The 21,977-nt window shown below is 27.7% G+C and overlaps 1 protein-coding gene across 1 annotated transcript in view; it reads right to left on the minus strand.

Moving 5' to 3' along the window:
- LOC111626758 (corticotropin-releasing factor receptor 2-like) overlaps positions 1–18,315 on the minus strand; it is a 43,379-nt gene extending 25,064 nt beyond the window's left edge. Inside the window, exon 1 of the mRNA XM_023370246.1 lies at positions 17,909–18,315. Within this exon, the coding sequence (XP_023226014.1) occupies positions 17,909–17,987 (79 nt within the window). The 5' untranslated portion in view covers positions 17,988–18,315. The remainder of the gene's footprint in view (positions 1–17,908) is intronic.
- Positions 18,316–21,977: the final 3,662 nt, after the last annotated feature.

A 21,977-nucleotide genomic window follows, 5' to 3' on the forward strand; every position in this document is an offset into this window, starting at 1 on the left:
AGTCAAAAGTAAATTTAGTTAATTTCTAAATTAATTTAAATAATTTTCATTTAGTTAATTTAGATCAATACTACACTAATTAATTCTGGTTTAAGTTATATAAATATAATTTTAAAAAAAATTAACTAAATTTCCAGTTAATTTTTTACTTAAATCTGTTAATTTTTCTAAACATTATTTAAAGAAATTATAATTTAATCAATAAATATCGTGCGTGAAACGAAACACAAATTCACTTGAAGCACACGCATTAATGTACAATTAATTATTATTACTGTATTTTAATTACAATAAATATTTTAAAAATGTATTTATAATATGTTAATTTTATTTAAAAAATGGTTTGAAATGCAATTTAAATATAAATTTATTAATTTAGAAAAAGAAAATGACGTAAATCTCATTAAGTATTACGCATTTTTATTAACAGATGAAAAATCAGTATGAGTAGTAATTACTATTTTTAAGTATAATTAATTCTCCAAATTTATTCTTAACGTGTGATTATAGAAAACTTAATTAGAATTTCTCCTAATAATGGCATTTAATGTGATTTATTCTTTTTTAAATATAATTTATCTTAATCTCTGATCATTATCACTCTCACATTGTCACATAGTTTGTAAACTTATATTTTAAATTAGATTTATTAACAGGATCCAATTGAGAATCTTTTGAATCTTTAAGTGTATATAAGCCTTACATGATGCACATTAATTCCCTGTGACATGAATCACTACTCTTTCCTTTCTTGTTACTAAAAATATATTTTATACACTTCATCGTTCCATTTCATTGATAAAGTTAATAGTGTTTACATAGTTATTATGCAGAGTATGTCATCATGAAGATACTATTCATCAGTACAATACATCCTCCGTTTTCTGGACAACATTCAGAAAATTATGAAATGTCTTAATTTTATTGCAATGACGAGTGATGTTAAAATTCATCACTATCATCATTATCATCAGAGATATCAAAATTAAGATCAGAAGGAGAGGTGCCTCTTTACATACACACAGGTATATGTATAGTCTCTTTAAATACACATATACCTGTTTGTATTTAAAGAGACGGAAAGAAATAATACATAACTGACTAAAACTGGAACTGATCTAAAACTGGAACTGATCTAAAACATGATTTAGAATTGAAACTGGAACTGGAACTAAAAGACTTAGAATTGAAATTGAAACTAAAAGACCTAAAATGGGAACTGGAACTAAAAGACCTAGAATGGGAACTAGAACAAAAAGACCTAGAATCAGAACTGGAACTAAAACATTTGAAACTGGAACTGGAATTAAAACTAAAATTGGAACTAGAACTAAAAGACTTAGAATTGGAACTGGAACTAAAAGACTTAAAATTTGAACTGAAACTGAAACTAAAAGACCTAGAATCAAAACTGGAACTAAAACATTTGGAACTGGAACTGGAATTAGAACTAAAATTGGAACTAAAACTAAAAGACTTAGAATTGGAACTGGAACTAAAAGGCTTAAAATTTGAACTGGAACTGAAACTAAAAGACCTAGAATCAGAACTGGAACTAAAACATTTGGAACTGGAACTGGAATTAAAACTAAAATTGGAACTGAAACTAAAAGACCTAGAATTGTAACTGGAACTGGGACTAAAACTTGAAACTGACTCAAACTGACATTTGAAACTGCTTGAAACTATAACATAACCCAAAACTTGAACTGAAACTAAAACTTTTTACCTAGAACTAAAACTAGAACTGAAACTCAAACAATACTTATGAAATATATTACTTCACATCTATCTATATGTAAAAGTTTTCATCTGAAACTTTTATTATTGTTGTACGGTTTGTAAAAATGATCCTTTTTGCAACATAAGTCATTTTCCTTTCTTCATATTTCATTCTGTCTCAATAAATTTTATATTGAAATGAAAATAAATATATAATAAAACCAGGAATTTATACTAAAATATTGAAATAAAAATAATATATACAGTAAAATATATTAAAATGATGAAAAGAAATATTAAAGATATATAAAAACTAAAAAAAATATTTAATAATGTTGAACAATACGAGATAAAATACGATTTAAAGTGAAAGAAATTACATTTTTCATCGAATTTCATTGAAATTTTCCATGAAATTTGATCGAATCTAATTGATTGTATTGGAGAATTTGACTAAAATTTATTGGAAAATTTGATTCAATTTGACTGAAATTTACCACAGAATTTGGTCGAAGTTAATTGTAAAATTATATGAAATCTCACGAAATTTAATTGATATTTATTATGAAATTTAACACAAAATTTAATCGTATTTGATTGCAATTTTTCATTAAGTTTAATTTAACATAATCGAAATATCTCATTAATTTTTTAAAAATGTAAAATGTCTTAGAAACTATATATATATATATACAGTACGGTGAATAAACAGATAATAACTTATTCTCTAACAAACTAATGTATATTTATTCAGATTAAATATGCACAAACCATTAATAATCAGATTGTAAATTAATTTAAACAATTCATTAATTTGCTTCTCATTTTATTTTTACTTTAATAAGATTTATAAATAAAAATTTATAAATTTTTAAAAACAAATTAAATGCGATTAATAAAAAAATTAATTAAAATTTAATGAAATTATCATAAAAATGTAAACATTATCATAGATATATTTTTTTTCATTTGTAAGGTTTTTAAATTTTTATATAAGGAATAATTTTAATTAAAATTTAAAAAGTTATATTTAGATATAATGATGCACGTTATATAAACTACTTTATGATTAAATATTCTAATTAAAAATTAAACAATTAAGTTATATTTTAATTATAATTAAAAATGGAGCCATTTAAGTTAGCCTGGTAATATGATAAATGTGTAGTTGTTTCTATGTATATATGAAGCAATTCTGTGTATTGAATTACTATGATTATGTTTAGAATCATGTTTTTACACATGAAAACAGTGTTTGGAGGGAAGAATTAATGAAAAATCTAATTTATTTATCAGCACAGGAGAACAGAATGGATAATTCTACTTATGAAGTAATTGATCATTCGCAGCAGCACTTACTCCAATGACTTCGTATGAGCAAATTCATTAATCACTTTAACAGTGAAAATCTTCTATTTTATTAAGATTTACTTATTTATTTTCATAATTAGTTAATTTAATATATTTATATTTATCACTTATATAAATTAGAACTTTAAGGAAACACGTGGGGATTCATGTTGGAGAGGCAAGCATCTCATGCAAAAAAATGTTACTTTCCTGAAATAATATCATTGTTTTAATTATGATATTTAGCAAATTATTATAAATATTTAATACTATTAAAAGATTTTAATTAAAATATACAATTCTATTGGGTTATTTTTAAAGAAAATCAACTAAATCTGTAACTGGATTGATATTTATTAGTAGGTAAGGTATATGAAGTTTGTAATGCGAGCTAATGAAACGATAAATTTAATTTTATAATCAATATTAAAATTAGAAACTCTGATAGTTTATATCAATTAATTATCTATTAAACTCAATTCATTTTAAAGCAATTTATTGTAGTAAATACGAGAACAAATAAGGCAATTTTTATGGATTATCCGGATGATAACTATAGAAAATTAATGTATTTTTATAAAATTAAATTAAATTACAGCATGTTTACATAATAAGAATATTAAATAACGTTCAGTCTACATAAAAACTACTACGTTTTGTATTTTACATTGCATAAAATGCAAAGAAATGATGATAAATTAAGTGCTTAATTGAAACTAAAAGTACTTGCCGGAATTAAATAACAATTAAATACTAAACTATTGTATAAGTATAAAGCGTGTGTAAACTTTTCTAAAAAAAAATATCTCTCTATCAGTATGAACATTCTATTCAGATATATGATTATTTCATCATCCATAAATAGTTTTATGAGTGGGTGATTGCCTCTTGTGGTTTCTCTAATTAAATAAATCCACAGTAGGAGTTGTTTATGCTTACAGAAAATTTACTACACTTCATACGTAACACATTAATTATGATTTAAAAAAATAACATAAAATATAATTAATATAAAAAATATAATTAATTATCTATGAAATGTATAGTGTATTTAGTCAATGTTCAGAATACCCTAAAAGATAAATAAATAAATAACTTCTGCAGTTGAGAAAATGAATATTTGAATATTTTAAACTTATCTCTTCGTAAATTTGTATAAAAGAAAGTTATACAAACTCATTTAAACACTTGAAATGAGGTAGAAATCATTAATTATTCTCTCTGTTTTTATTTGGTATTTCAATTTAAAAAAAGATTTATTACAAGAATTTCTTTTAAGCAAACTTTATTTTTTTGTGCATAATTTACAGCAATTAAATACATTTTTTAATTATTTAAAATTATAAAATATGAAAATTAAGTTAGGTAAAAATTGTCTACTTCCGGTCTACAATCTTGTTTATAAAAATAAGATTATTTTCTAATTTTTTTTTCGTCTTTTTAGCAGATTATTGACTTCAATCTGTTTACTGTTGAAGTGAAATAACGATGAAATAAATGGGAATGTCATTTACAGATGGCATTGAATAGGGATGGAAATTGGACAAGAAATAAATATAAACAACTTCCTGCCATTTAAAAATAATATAAAATAAAACTTTTTATATGAATTCAATACAAACAATAAATTTATAATTTTTTTTTTTTCAAGAAATTACTTTCTGTATTGTGCTATACAAAACTTGGAATGACAATGATGCACGTTATATAAACTACTTTATGATTAAATATTCTAATTAAAAATTAAACAATTAAGTTATATTTTAATTACAATTAAAAATGGAGCCATTTAAGTTATCCTGGTAATATGATAAATGTGTAGTTGTTTCTATGTATATATGAAGCAATTCTGTGTATTGAATTACTATGATTATGTTTAGAATCATGTTTTTACACATGAAAACAGTGTTTAGAGGGAAGAATTAATGAAAAATCTAATTTATTTATCAGCAAAGGAGAACAGAATGGATAATTCTACTTATGAAGTAATTGATCATTCGCAGCAGCACTTACTCCAATGACTTCGTATGAGCAAATTCATTAATCACTTTAACAGTGAAAATCTTCTATTTTATTAAGATTTACTTATTTATTTTCATAATTAGTTAATTTAATATATTTATATTTATCACATATAAATTAGAACTTTAAGGAAACACGTGGGGATTCATGTTGGAGAGGCAAGCATCTCATGCAAAAAAATGTTACTTTCCTGAAATAATATCATTGTTTTAATTATGATATTTAGCAAATTATTATAAATATTTAATACTATTAAAAGATTTTAATTAAAATATACAATTCTATTGGGTTATTTTTAAAGAAAATCAACTAAATCTGTAACTGGATTGATATTTATTAGTAGGTAAGGTATATGAAGTTTGTAATGCGAGCTAATGAAACGATAAATTTAATTTTATAATCAATATTAAAATTAGAAACTCTGATAGTTTATATCAATTAATTATCTATTAAACTCAATTCATTTTAAAGCAATTTATTGTAGTAAATACGAGAACAAATAAGGCAATTTTTATGGATTATCCGGATGATAACTATAGAAAATTAATGTATTTTTATAAAATTAAATTAAATTACAGCATGTTTACATAATAAGAATATTAAATAACGTTCAGTCTACATAAAAACTACTACGTTTTGTATTTTACATTGCATAAAATGCAAAGAAATGATGATAAATTAAGTGCTTAATTGAAACTAAAAGTACTTGCCGGAATTAAATAACAATTAAATACTAAACTATTGTATAAGTATAAAGCGTGTGTAAACTTTTCTAAAAAAAAATATCTCTCTATCAGTATGAACATTCTATTCAGATATATGATTATTTCATCATCCATAAATAGTTTTATGAGTGGGTGATTGCCTCTTGTGGTTTCTCTAATTAAATAAATCCACAGTAGGAGTTGTTTATGCTTACAGAAAATTTACTNTTATTTATTTAAGAATTTTACAATTTTAAGACAGTTTGGAAAGTATTTTTGTAGATTTTTGCCAGAGAATCAAGGTCTGATATAAATTATCGATTCGAGTTTCCAGTGAGGAAATTTAAACAGGTTTTTTTTATATTTTATTACAGTAGATTTTTCTGCTAAAGAATTGTATATAAGAACAATATTTCTTAAGAATTTGTAAGTATTTCCTTGCAGAAAATTAACTATAAATTATTTCTGACGTGAATAGAAAATTTAATTTATTCACATTGACGTAAATGATTAAAATATTGATACATTAAGCAAATTTCTTTTTAGATTTCTAGTTAAAGATACAAGTTATGAAAACGTTAATGGAGAAAATATAATAAACGTCGATATTCATTATGATTTACTTATTAGCCCTTAACTTTATATTTGTTCATTCAGCGAAATAAATGGATAAAAGTTACCATAAATCCTTTTATTGCTTGAAAAATTAAGGTGAGAAATCTCTGAAAAGGATCAAGAAAATCCAATAACTGTTAGTAAAATAACTGATTAAATGCATTTATTCTTAATAAACGTTCATAAAAATAATATTACACTCGCAGCTGTTATATATAACAGAGGAAAATATGGCAATCGTTCAGAAAATGACCCCCCAGATTTTTAAAATTTTTGGACTCAGGGGACGTCGAAACGTCGGGAAATGCAATGAAAATTTAAGGATTTTTTTTCTGTATATAGGGCTGTTAGTGTGTAGTGGCTGGGAGGCACGATTTTCTTCATTCACTTTAAAGCTAATAACTCCTGTGCCTTTTGTCGACACTTTGTGAAATTTTGCAGAAAGGTTTGCATATTATGGTTATTTATGCTGTTAAATTTTAGTGGTTTGATGCCAAGAAGGAGAGAAGGTAAAGCGGTTGACGTGTCGTATCAGGAGAGGAATCAAAATTGATAAAGATTCTACTCGTTATTACCATTCATAAGTTGTTAATAAAACTTATCTCTACCCTCAGATTTAAGACTTTTGCCATTATATAATAAGTGATATTATAAAAATTTCTAAATAAAGTCCAATAACAGATGGCATCACATATCATTTTAACTTTTTTGCTGAGAGAGTTAAAGTGGATAAATTAATCATAATACGAAATGTTTTCTATTATCTTACATTAAAAATATTCTTTAATTAAAAATTCCAAAATTCTTACACGTTTTAATGCTTTATTCTGATTCTTGCAGTGTTGTAATTTAGTAAATTATTATTCAACTCTCTTTAAATTGTTCGCTCTTTCATATCTGCTGACTTGAAAGAGCAAAGCTAACGACACGTGAAGAATAATAATGAAAATATCCCGTTGTTGTATCGTGTAAGCTTAACCAGACTCTTATTTACGTAATAATAAAATTCAGAAAGTAACACTGCAATGGTCGACAATAAAATACATTATTAATTTTTATAAATTGTTTTAAATATATTTCATAAGAACATTTTAATTTCTAGTTTCTAAAACTTATATAAATGATTTTACAAAAATTCATTTAAGTGTCTTGGTGTTAGAGTTGTTGTTTAGAGGTTTGAATGTATTAAAATTTTAGTATTATTATAGCTTTGTATATATTAATTTTTTAAAATTATTATATAAATATATGTAATTTAAATTAAATGTTTTTTATTCTCTGAAGAGAAAATAAAATTTAATATAATTAAACTTTTTTTATTATGATCTTAAGTGAGAGTTCATTGCAGAATACCATACAATCATTCCTACTTTTCTGTATAATATAGAAAGAATAATAGAATATAAAAATAATTATAAAGTAATCGAAACTGTAAACAACGGCCACTGACGGTAATATAAAAATGGCCGTTTTCCACAGGTTATTTGATATGTATTTTTGATTTTAAAAATAATTTGAGAAAAATGCCTTCTGTTTTGAGTTCATTTTACTGGTAGATGACAGTTCTTGGGGTTTATGCTAAGCATATGTAGTTTCAACTTTATAGTTAAAATGATGAACATAATATGTACTAGAAATAATTGCATACCTTTTGGAGAATTAGCACAAAATGTTCGTCTTCTAGTATGATGCATGTAGTATACAGCATAAAGCATTTCACACTCTAAGTTTTTACAAGAGTAACATTATATAGGGGAGACCGGAACAAGATCGGCATGTTAAGCTTTACTTAAATTTTGTGTAATAAATATTGCTGTAAACTGAAAAAAAAAGCTTTGCATATTGCCTATTGGAATGTTACCTTACTATAGAACTGGTTAAAATCAGTTTGGAAATAAAAATAATTAAAATAATTACATTTATTAAAGTTGCCCCTGGTATAGGGGCAACAGTAATGTAGCAAGATAGGCACGTATATAAAATTATGTTATTAACAATGTATAAGTTGGAATTCACTATTAAAACAAAGAAATACAAATCCAACACCCATTTAATATTATTACAACGAAATGCAAGTTCAAAGACATATATACATGAATAACAAATGCAAACATGTTTTCATTTATCATCTGTTTGATTTTTATCCTTTGCTTCTAATGTGGCTTTATGTTGCCGATCTTACCCCGCTAGTCATGATTTCGAAACATTAAGTACAACCCTGAGAACAGAATGCCAAGCCACGATCTGGCCACGTGAATAAGTTGAAGTTACATCCTTCTAACAGGAAAAGTAACTTTCGTTATCATGGAATTATAACAAAACCTGCCAATTCAATATAAATGAAAAAAAATTTTTATATGGAATTGAACGAAAATGAAAATTTGCTTGATAATTCAACTACGCTTGTTGGAGAACAATAAAAACACTACACTCAACAAGCCACCAATAAAACTCAACTGCCTAACCTATAACCAAAGTCTCCTTTTAATTTGTTTTTTAAAAAAAGCGCTTGACATACTTGCCCCGCATGCCGAAGTTGCCCCGGTCTCCCCTAATTTATTACAAATAAAATGTTTATATATCAATGATCATTATTTTATATCAAGAAAAGAAAAAAGAACCGTCTTTTTTCATACCTAACATAGTCTTTACAAACTAAGATTACCTTTCACACTTAAGTTAGTCTTTACATAGAAGGATCACCCTTTCATATTGAGGTTTATCTTTACGCACAAGGATCGTCCTTTTATACTGAGGTTTATCTTTACGTATAAGGATCGTCCTTTCATTCTGAGGTTTATCTTTACATACAAGGACGTCCTTTCATTCCGAGGTTTATCTTTACGTACAAGGATTGTCCTTTCATACTAACGTTTATCTTTACGTACAAGGATTGTCCTTTCATACTAACGTTTATCTTTACGTACAAGGATTGTCCTTTCATACTAACGTTTATCTTTACGTACAAGGATTGTCCTTTCATACTAACGTTTATCTTTACGTACAAGGATTGTCCTTTCATACTAACGTTTATCTTTACGTACAAGGATTGTCCTTTCATACTAACGTTTATCTTTACGTACAAGGATTGTCCTTTCATACTAACGTTTATCTTTACGTACAAGGATTGTCCTTTCATACTAACGTTTATCTTTACGTACAAGGATTGTCCTTTCATACTAACGTTTATCTTTACGTACAAGGATTGTCCTTTCATACTAACGTTTATCTTTACGTACAAGGATTGTCCTTTCATACTAACGTTTATCTTTACGTACAAGGATTGTCCTTTCATACTAACGTTTATCTTTACGTACAAGGATTGTCCTTTCATACTAACGTTTATCTTTACGTACAAGGATTGTCCTTTCATACTAACGTTTATCTTTACGTACAAGGATTGTCCTTTCATACTAACGTTTATCTTTACGTACAAGGATTGTCCTTTCATACTAACGTTTATCTTTACGTACAAGGATTGTCCTTTCATACTAACGTTTATCTTTACGTACAAGGATTGTCCTTTCATACTAACGTTTATCTTTACGTACAAGGATTGTCCTTTCATACTAACGTTTATCTTTACGTACAAGGATTGTCCTTTCATACTAACGTTTATCTTTACGTACAAGGATTGTCCTTTCATACTAACGTTTATCTTTACGTACAAGGATTGTCCTTTCATACTAACGTTTATCTTTACGTACAAGGATTGTCCTTTCATACTAACGTTTATCTTTACGTACAAGGATTGTCCTTTCATACTAACGTTTATCTTTACGTACAAGGATTGTCCTTTCATACTAACGTTTATCTTTACGTACAAGGATTGTCCTTTCATACTAACGTTTATCTTTACGTACAAGGATTGTCCTTTCATACTAACGTTTATCTTTACGTACAAGGATTGTCCTTTCATACTAACGTTTATCTTTACGTACAAGGATTGTCCTTTCATACTAACGTTTATCTTTACGTACAAGGATTGTCCTTTCATACTAACGTTTATCTTTACGTACAAGGATTGTCCTTTCATACTAACGTTTATCTTTACGTACAAGGATTGTCCTTTCATACTAACGTTTATCTTTACGTACAAGGATTGTCCTTTCATACTAACGTTTATCTTTACGTACAAGGATTGTCCTTTCATACTGAGGTTTATCTTTACGTACAGGGATCGTCCTTTCATAATAATGATTAATTATAATCACAATTTTTTCTAAAATTCATTCCTTTTTTAACATCTAAATATTACCAATTAATCAGGAATACACGTGATAATTTTTAAATTAATTGACGAATTTTTTAAAAAATGAATAATGTAATATTTTATCAAGACTCTACATTAAAAACCCATTTAAATTAAATTAAATTAAACAAAATACATTCAATTTAAAAATAATATTAATATTTAAAACATTTTTTTCTATTTATTATTTTTATAATTAAAATTAAATTTTTGATGAATATCCTTAAGTGAAAACTATGTCATTTTATAACATTTTTAAGGCTACATACGTGTAAAATTGCTGTAAAAGGTGTAATTAATATATCACAAACCTGGAAATGTCATTAAAAAATTTATAAAAATTAAATTAAAAAATTAATAATATAAAGCAAAAACAATCGACTTCCTACTTGTTTATTAAAATATTAATATTTTAATCGAGAAAACTTTAAAAATATAATATAATTTAAAATTCTAACCTGCATCCCAATACTGCGGCCATTTTTTTCCTAGAAACGTTGACAATGCGTACAAAATAACCTCCCAACAACGGCCATCTTCTTATGTTTTCGTCAGTGTCCGTTTTACACAGGTTCAGCTGTGAATAGTAAAGAAATCAGGTTAATTTAAGTTAATAAAGTAATTCAAAAAGTAGTTTAACTTAAAATATTATTAAAAGAGATTTCTACAGAGCAGTAAATAAACGAAATTACATCCAAACCTGTGAACAACGACCACTGACGAAAAGATTAAAAATGGCCGTTGTTTTAAGGTCATTTCTGTACTCATTTTTTGTTCGACGATGAGGAATAAGTGGAGTTTAGAGGCGACCGCTATGACAGGTTCGAATGTATAATATAATAATTATTATAGTTAAAATTTCTAAGATTTCAGAAGTTAAAATATTCATAATTTTACTTAAGTTACGCCCTTTTAAAATTGATGAATTTTGCAACGAAAGTGTGGCCTCGTCTTATGCAAGTTTCTCGATAAATAAATGAAAAGGCATGCAAAAATGTCTTTAGAAACATTAAAAGAAGAGATGAAGATGCTGACGAAGACATATTTTACTTAAATCCTTTTACCAAAACTGTTTAAAATGATAAATTGAAGCTTATCCAAAACGCTTGCATCAGCACAGTCGATTGGCTTATTTGTTATCCACGCTCATCCACTTCATCCGATTGGCAAGAATCGTAAACCCGTCGTAAAGTGAATATTTATCGTATATTGAACTTTCATTTTATTATGAAAATCTATCATAAAGCTGTTTAATCGCATGCTTAATCAATCGTAAAGCAGGAGCTTTCTGCATCGTGTTACACCCCTCTTCTCCACTCTTTTGTATTATGAAGAGAAAGTCAAACAACTTCTAAACAACGGCCACTTTTTTTTATTCGCGTCAATGGCCGTTGATAGAATATAAAAATAATTATAAAGTAATCGAAACTGTAAACAACGGCCACTGACGGTAATATAAAAATGGCCGTTTTCCACAGGTTATTTGATATGTATTTTTGATTTTAAAAATAATTTGAGAAAAATGCCTTCTGTTTTGAGTTCATTTTACTGGTAGATGACAGTTCTTGGGGTTTATGCTAAGCATATGTAGTTTCAACTTTATAGTTAAAATGATGAACATAATATGTACTAGAAATAATTGCATACCTTTTGGAGAATTAGCACAAAATGTTCGTCTTCTAGTATGATGCATGTAGTATACAGCATAAAGCATTTCACACTCTAAGTTTTTACAAGAGTAACATTATATAGGGGAGACNACTGTATATTTTAAGGATCATATCTTCAGAACAAACGATTATAAAAGTGGATATTTATATAATAAAATTCTATTTTATTACATAAAAGACTGCCATACTTTTCTTCTGTTATATACAACTGCCAGGAAAATAGAAGGTAGTCTTTTCAGTTTTCTTCCTGTATTAGGAACTTCAGTTTCTATGGAAATTGTTGTAATATTCTTTAATTAATATTTAAATTTCCTGAAAAACATTTCGTCTAATTAATTATAGAATTCTCTTTAGCATTTTCTAATAATAGGCCTACTTTTATGGTCCTTCTTTTTGGTAATACACAAGCCTTACGCGTTCACAGATGTTATTAATAGCTTTGATCTATATCTTTTAACCTTTATCTCCTGTTTTCTTCCTACTTGAATGGATAAAAATAGATCACGTCACTCCTTAAAGTGTTTACAAAAGTCAAGTCAATTATTATAATAATAATATTTTAAATTATATTTAGGTTAATACCAAGATTAATACGTCACACTTATTATAAAAAGTTATTATAATACATATAATAGCATTCTTCGTGTAGATTTTACTTTAATTAAGTTTTATATACTTAAAGTTACAATTTCTGAGAATGTAAATAATCAAATTCATTACATAAATACAGTCGAACCTGTAAGAGCGGACACATCCCAACGACGATAACCTGTGAATGGCTGCCATATTTTCAGAGTTGAACAAATAACCTTCAAACAACGGCTATTTTCTGTTTCCGTCATTGTCCGTTGTTTAGAGGTTCGACTTTAGTATTAAATTACGCATATTTTTGTATAAAATTGATGTTTTATTTAACATAAGTTATTTTAAATGATTATAAAAGAAAATTTTGTCCTATGCAAGAACAAAGGGGTCATTACTGAAACGATGTTGTATAAGTGTACAATAATTAAGTAATACAGCAACATAACTTATGTAAAATTATAACTGTGAACAAAGGCTACTGAAAATATGGCCGTTGTTTGCAGGTTATTTTGTGTGTATGTCTTTTCAACTTTTTTGGGAAAATGGCCATCATTTAGAGGTGGCCGTTATTGAAAGTTCGAATGTACTTGGAATCCAACCCAGGATTAAATCTGGGTAGAGAGCCCAAGGAATTTTTCATGGGTGGTCTGTTCCAGATACGTTGGGCTCTATGATAATCCACCAGTGATCAAGTTAATGAAACTACTCACCACTGGTCGTGGGTTCGCATCTGGCTCGTGGAGTTTTTCTGAGATTTTCTCACGTGTCTAACATTTAAATACTAAGCTATTTCTCATATTCACCACTCCTTGGAAGAGCTGCCATTTGTTGTATTGCCTTATTTCCATGAATTTAATTCATCCCAACGACCATGGTAATGGTAAAAACATTAATTACAATTCACGAAAGAATTCAAATTTATTTAGAATTTGGTTCTTTAATGAAGGAACATCACTTTATTAATACTTAAAAGCAATTAAAGGCAAAGAAGAAAATTTAAATATTAGTTGATTTCATTAAAATTTCTTTGATTTTCCCAGGTTTCATACGTTGTAATTTATTGTTTTTTTTTTTTGTTGTAAAAATTGGCAAAGAACCAGAGAAACTTTTGTGACAGTCGATGCTCCTCATCATCTGTATATGTTCCTCCTCATCTAACTTTTAATACTGGTTGAGTGTTATCTCAACCAGCATTAAAAGGTCAAATCAATATCTTGACCTGATTTTAATACTGGCTGAGAGCAAGTCAAGAGTACCATAACAAAACTATTGTTCTGAAACTACTGTTTCATAAATATTTAATATAAAACTATTTATAAAATATACAAAAAGTCTACTTTTCTTTATTATATTCTATATTTAGGGATCATTTCATATAATTATTAAATAATTAAATATAAATAACTTTATGAACAATCAGCAGGTAGGTAGGTAGGTACACAGTCATAAATAACTGTATAAACAGGTTACATACTGTTATACCAATTATAACACAGTATCGAATGAATAATAATAATAATTATTATTATTTTAAAATCTATTTTTCTATGTCTTTTTCTATATATTAAATTCCAAATTATAGAAAAATCCTCAAGCATATATTTTCATCAAGTAGTATTGTTGCTCTAGGAATAGTTTAGAACTCATTTAAGTAGAAAATGGAATGCGTTTATGGAAATTATTTTCGACTTTTTATGCTATTTTCAATACAGAAGACATCTCACTCTACAATTTTAATAGAAAAAGTGAGAAAAAATTAATATAAAATCAATATTTAGGAAAGTGGATTGCCACCAGACAACACTACACTTGTGAGTTCTAACGAGGGGTGATGCCTTCCGGGGAGGAATACTTTCTATAGGAAACTATCACCTATTCAAGTGTTATATATGTGAAGAAAACTTGAAAAACTCCATATTCCAGCTTATTTGACAGGTGCGAACCCGCGACACTAGTCGTTGGTTTGCACCTGTCAAATAACCTGGCACGTGGTTGTGGATTCGATATATTTGCAGGGAGTTTTTCGGGTATTTTTTGTGTGTTTTCGAAGTTTTTCAAATTTCTAACGAGTTTAATATTCGAAAATTATTCGATAAAAATCGTTTCTGATTTTAAAATAGGCATTAAAATATTTTTTAAAAAATGTTTTAGGCTTTCTTTAGATACGTTCATTTGAAATTTAATGTTGAAAATCTTTAGGAGTAGAATATTGTAAGATATTCAGGGAATTTGTAATTTTTCTTTATAATAATATATTGCATATTTAAATACACAGTTTCATATTTAAGCTTTGCAGATAATGAGATAAATACCAACAAGCACGGTTGCTTAACTTATTTTACTGAGAAAAAATAAAGTTAATTTCTTCGTAAATCCTTTCTAAACCCGATTTATGAGACAATTAAAAGTTCAATCCTTGCAAGTTTTTCAACCATTAAGTATTAGAGAGCGAAGAAAACGCTAAATGTCTGGATGAAAATAGCTTCTAGCATATTTTTTAATTCAAATAATAGCATAGAATATGTACCGTAATTACAAATTAATGTACTAACTGGCAGTAGTCGAGTGGGTTTATCACCACTATATAGTTGGTCGTGGGTTCGAGCCTTGTTAATAGGCTGGCCACGTTTGTAAACACTTTAATAAAGGCGAGTTTTTCCATAGAAAGTCCTCCAGAGGGGGATTCCCTTAGTCAGATTGAATTGCCGTATATATTGATAATAACAACAACCAACTGACCAGTAAAGTAACCAAGAAAGGGCCCCCTTACCTAAATATATTACGTGTCTATACAGCGCTAGTGAATATATCCAATGGTACTGGGGTGAATTTAAGTTTACATCTTCTAATTAGGCCCTCCTGATATTGTTTCTAGTTACTCTGATGCATACCCAAGTCAATATACCTATTATATAATAATGATGTCTTTTCTGCAAAGATACAGCTCTGTGTCTGTAGGTTCTTATGCATCAGAAATGCTCTCGAAATCACATTATGCTGCATCTCGTGATGCAGCACAAATTGTAAATTCTTCCTGAACGTATCAACACAGTTTTTCTTGAAATAATACATTAATAAACATGTAAATTATAGTTATTAAACCCAATAATTTATCAAAAGTTTACTCTTCATACTTCATTTCTTAACACAAATCCACATCCTCCATTACTTTGTATATGATAAATCTTACCGAGAGAACTTCGTAAATTATTTTAAAGTAATTTTAATTAAAAAATAAATAAATAAACAACAAAATTCTCATTATTAATCAATTGAAAATGCAGTAATAAATTCATTAAATACAAAAGAAATGTTGTTAAATTTATGCTTTTCTTCATACGTTTCTTGTGGAACGTACAAAAGTCGAACTGATTTATGTACTGAAAGAATAATGCCACATCAGATGTATTTCTTTTTATAATAATCCAAAGAAAAGGTGTCAAAATTCATTGTATTCTTGACAGAAAACCAGTCGAAAGTATAAAAGAAAATAGTAGAATGATCTGAAAATATTGGTGATGCAGGTATCGTTAGAAGATATCAAAAATAGATTATCATCGCTTTACTTTCATCTAAAAATGTATGGAATCTCTCAAGAATTTGAAAACGTTTATAGAATTTTTAGTGTCAAGATGTATAAAAATGTATTTTTAAATACGAAAAATATAAAAAAAGTTATTACATAAAGCAACTTTTATCGATCAGTTAGTGATATTTAAACACTAAAATGGTGTTCCAAAAGTTACTTAACCATGTTTCGTTTCGAGTGCTGTTCCACATACATTTTTTATGTGAAATCTGAATTTAGAACACGTTTTTCCTTTAGAAAATCGATGAAAACACGATAAAAAATACTGTATGATTTCAGCTTTGACAGTTTTTTATTGGAGCTTGGATAGACGTGAAGTGGGAAGATTCTAAGATAGACATGAAATGGGATGCTAGGATAGACGTGAGTAGGAAGATGCTAAGGTTAATGCTCACGTTTTGACTTTGGAATTTTTAGTTATGTTATCCTATGTCTAATGATGGGTGATAAAGACGTCAGAAACGTTAGCATTAATTAAAATAATAAATTCTCTGGATAAAAGGATGTGATATGTTTTAAATTAGATACCTCAAAAAATGTATTATATGGGGGATTGTAATGTAACAAAAAACCTTCGATGCAACATAGTATTGATTGGAATGAAGTTGAACACGTCGCCACAGCTTGTAGAGAGTAGAAAACACTTGTACCCTATTACACAGATTGAACTAAGACAGTAATCGTGTTATTTAATTAACATTCTTCATAACAATTTAAACAAATACATAATTCGACAGTATTTAAAGTATTTATATACATTTCTGAGACAAGTTAAATTTGTAATTTTTAAAAATTTTACTTTATTTAGTTTCATATTTATGAACTGTCTTAAATAAAAGACAGAAAAATACATCTTTCTTGAGATGATAAATAAAGAAAAATAGTTTATTATTTTATTCTTAAATAAATTGATGCGATAAAATTTCTTTCTTTTAATTATCAAACTTTCGTGAAGTTATTTTCTGTAAGAATATTGTTTTTATATTGAAGGATGTAACTAGATATTTTTCTTGATTGTAGTCTTTGATAATTGCCTTTATATAGTCTTTATATGCCTTGACGTCGTAAATCAAACTCAAATTTCTCACAAGTNTTATAGTTAAAATGATGAACATAATATGTACTAGAAATAATTGCATACCTTTTGGAGAATTAGCACAAAATGTTCGTCTTCTAGTATGATGCATGTAGTATACAGCATAAAGCATTTCACACTCTAAGTTTTTACAAGAGTAACATTATATAGGGGAGACCGGAACAAGATCGGCATGTTAAGCTTTACTTAAATTTTGTGTAATAAATATTGCTGTAAACTGAAAAAAAAGCTTTGCATATTGCCTATTGGAATGTTACCTTACTATAGAACTGGTTAAAATCAGTTTGGAAATAAAAATAATTGTGTAAGATATGTTATTATAATGCAACAAGCATTCTTTCCTGTTGTCAATGTGATACTGTTTAGCAGTGGTTGTCTCCATTTGATAGCAGTCAATATGCAGTAGTGATGCGGTGATGCTTCTTTGGAAGGGAAAATTCCGATCGACAATTGGCGTATGTTCAACACGTCTACTTCTTATCACACAGTTCAACTGATTAACTCAACAAAGTCACCTTCTCATTCTTACTTTTGTTGAGAGTTCCGGTTACAAAACGTCGCAACCAATCAGAATAGCTTTTGAAGTGGTCTAGAGGAGCTATCAGAGATTGTAGCGTTCGTAGTGGTAAAGAGAAGAAATTAAATCTAAACAGAGTTAATACACGAAGAATTTCTGTACAAAAATTAACAATTAAAACATACCTTGCTGCGTTATTCCATTATTATAATTACTTAATATTAATTAATTATCAAACTTTCGTGAAGTTATTTTCTGTAAGAATATTGTTTTTATATTGAAGGATGTAACTAGATATTTTTCTTGATTGTAGTCTTTGATAATTGCCTTTATATAGTCTTTATATGCCTTGACGTCGTAAATCAAACTCAAATTTCTCACAAGTGTAGTGTTATAAATTCAGGTTCTGTTCACGTAAATACCCTCTAAACTACACAGCAGAACATCAAAATAAACTGAAATACAACATTTTATACAATTATAATTAGGAACTTATACATAAAAATAAATTATAAAGTCAGCAGTGGTAAATCAAGGGAGTAATTCATACTAACAAATTCCTTGAATTGTTGAATAAATTCTTGAATTTGGCAAAAAAAAGGCTGCATATCAGCTAAAAGTAAAGAATTTCTAATGGTGTTAATCTTTTATTATGTAAGAGCGTTTAAATTACATAAATGGAATTTATGTAATCATTACGCATAGTTTTATCTACAATAAATCATCCAGAATGACGACATTTTCATGTTTAAAAGCTGAAGGAACGAATTCAATCCAAGATAAATCAATACATAAATTGATTTATCAGTTTATGCATCTAATTATTTTTGTTTCGATAATGTTCTATTGATATAAACGATTATTATAAATCGTTTTACACAAAGATAAATTATAATAATAATAGCCAATATCTCATTTTAGGTTTTAATAAAAGAAATAATGATTATTGGTGTCACTTTCTAAATCGGTTATTCACTTACATTTCGATCTTATCTTCAATTACAAAAGGATCCTCTGAGACGTGTTGGGGTCACACGACCAGAAATAGGAGGTCACGCGACGGTGGCTCGCGATGGTACGTACGTGATCGTCTTAGAAATTATTAGGTTCTTCGTTGGTGCCGAAAAATGTCCTTGTGTATTAACATCCATCATAAAAGAGAGAATGCTTTATAATTCTTCAGAGGCGAATGAAGTGATCATTTAGGTTTGATCGAACTTGAGGGAGGAACTCTCTGTGGAGGATGAGAGAGAACCTTCTTTGTATTTCTCTTCTATATTGTCCCTTTCATAGGCTTATCAATAACCAGAGCGTATGTCGTTCCTAACAGTTATCCAATTCAAAATTTCAACAAGAAAGTCCTTAGATGAGTAGTATGATCTCAGGAAGGTGTGTTGATAAAAATTCATTAATTTTCTTGTTGAAATTAACGATGTTTGGCTTAATTGATTGTTTTAATAATTATTAAAAATTCATTATTCCACAAATTATTAAAAAGAATAACGTATACTTAAGGTCTATCAATATACTACGTTGAAAACTATAGGAATTATGGCTTCGAGCAGAAAAAATTGCGTAGGAATATGATTTCTAATGGAAATTCAGTATGATAATAAGTATTTTTTCACAGTTTTACATTCATAATTCCATTATTATGCATGCAATCTTAACTAGAAAATGTTCAAAAGACACAGATATTTCGTATATTAATGTTATATGAAACATTTGTAAATCGAAATTTTATAGCATATGGATCTTATATTACACACTGAAGAATTCTCCCAGAAAATCTAATTAAATAGTCATTAATTTTTATTCATATTTAAAGTTGATTTTACTAAATGTACTTAAATAAAACTAAATAAATTCAATGAGTTGATTTGAATTTATGGCAAGGCTACACGAGGACGATATACCCTTCTTAAGAACTTATATGGGGAATTGTCCCTAATTGTTTCATGTTTGTAACACGTAAAGGTAATAGACATATAGTGTTAGGTGTTAGACAGGTGTTAGACCCGAAGCAAACACTAGAGAAATAGTGTTTGGTCCATTAGTATTTGCTCCAAAGTGCAAAGTGTTAGACGTTAGACACATGGAGCAAACAGGAAAATTTCACGTGGCCAACTCGTTGATTAGGTGCAAACCCACTACAAAGTACTAGCACTGGTGTGCAGAAAGGAATTGTTATTTATAGTACTATAAGAAATAAATAATAATAAAACGTTTTTATCATTGATTAATGCATCATGTTAATGTTTTAAAGAGCATTAAATTCATACACGTTGGTGTATCAGCTCTGAATAGCGGCCATTTTTTTCGGATACGTTTCTGTTTGACTGCATTATTTACTTCCCTCGCATTTTTATTAATAAAATGTGTTATTAAATAAGACCAAAATTGAATAATTGCTCGCGAATTTAACAAGAAAGCTAAAATTATGTTATTTAATTTAGAATTTGGCTAAATTAGACAGTTAAGTGAACCTTCGAAGAATGAAACTCGTATCGATTCCTATTAGTTTTATAAGACTAAAGTAGTTGATACGCTTGCACTCTATCGTTAAGAGAATCAGATTGTCCAAATGCCTCTAGGGACACTTAGACATGAAATATATCACTTGAATAACTGAAGGATAGTTAATTTAGAACAATTTCCTATTGCTCCACACAATATGTTAATTGAATTTATCTTGAACATCATCAGGAAAGGTTTTATAGTGCTGGAATCGTTCATATTAGAGGAATTTGCCACGATTTTCTCAACTGAGCATCAAGAGCATCTTTCAATTCAACCTCAAGAGGTCTAAATATCATTAATTTTATTGCAATATGATAAAAATGTAATTAATAATTTGAACAGTAACTTCTCTACAATGTGTAGATTAGCTTAAATATAAAATATGATCGATATTTCATGAAGAAATGTTTAAAATTTTAGTCTTCAACAGAAACAGAAGAACGATAAAACAAAAATACGTTTGATATTCTATTGCTTGTGGCATTTTCGAATATTATATTTTTGGCATTGTTTGTCATAAAAGAATAAGAGTTTTATAATCTTGTTACAACAGGAAACATTTGTGAGGAAATGTTTTCAAAATTGTTTTAGACAAATAAATTTTTAAGGCCGTCAAATATGTAGAATTTTGATTATTTTTTCAATACTTTACTGGAATTAAGTCTCTAAAGTATTGAAAAACCTCTAGAACAGATTTCTTAAACCTGAAGATACTGCTTGTTGGTAGTTTAATTCTTAACAATTTGTCAGTAAGATGTCTAAAATAATACAAGTTAATTGTTTCCAACAACCACTTCGGTGTCATCTATTAGTAGTTTACCTGCTGCTACATTTCCTTTCTTCACACATGATGACTTTTAGTCAGATAACATTGAACACGTAAATTTATGAGGTCAACCACAGGAATTACTTTAATATTACGAGCCCATTATGATTAAAACACAAACTATACAACTTAGACCCCTGCTTCTCTATGAAAAGTGGTTTATGACCCTAACCGAAACTACTTCTTAAAAATAATGCGTGTATTGCTTTATTTCATTAATCTAATCCAATACCACTTAACAATTAGTAAGTAATTGTTAAGAACTCAATTAATTATCAATAAATTATTAATATACTGGGTGATTCAAACAGGTGTTTCAACTTTGAAAGCATGTTGAATGTTAATCAGAATAATGATAGAACTATTTAAAGCATTAATTCATTATCTCCAGTTTCATATGGGTGCCATTGGCGTTACGCTACACATCCTTATGTCATCATGTTTAACTGTGGAATGAGTAAACTTTCTAGAACATTAGGATGCATAATACCGTCGACACCGTAGAAAAC

This window comes from Centruroides sculpturatus, unplaced genomic scaffold, assembly GCF_000671375.1.
Source record: "Centruroides sculpturatus isolate CEXI.00-Female unplaced genomic scaffold, Cexi_2.0 scaffold506, whole genome shotgun sequence".
In the NCBI taxonomy this organism is placed as follows: Eukaryota; Metazoa; Arthropoda; class Arachnida; order Scorpiones; family Buthidae; genus Centruroides; species Centruroides sculpturatus.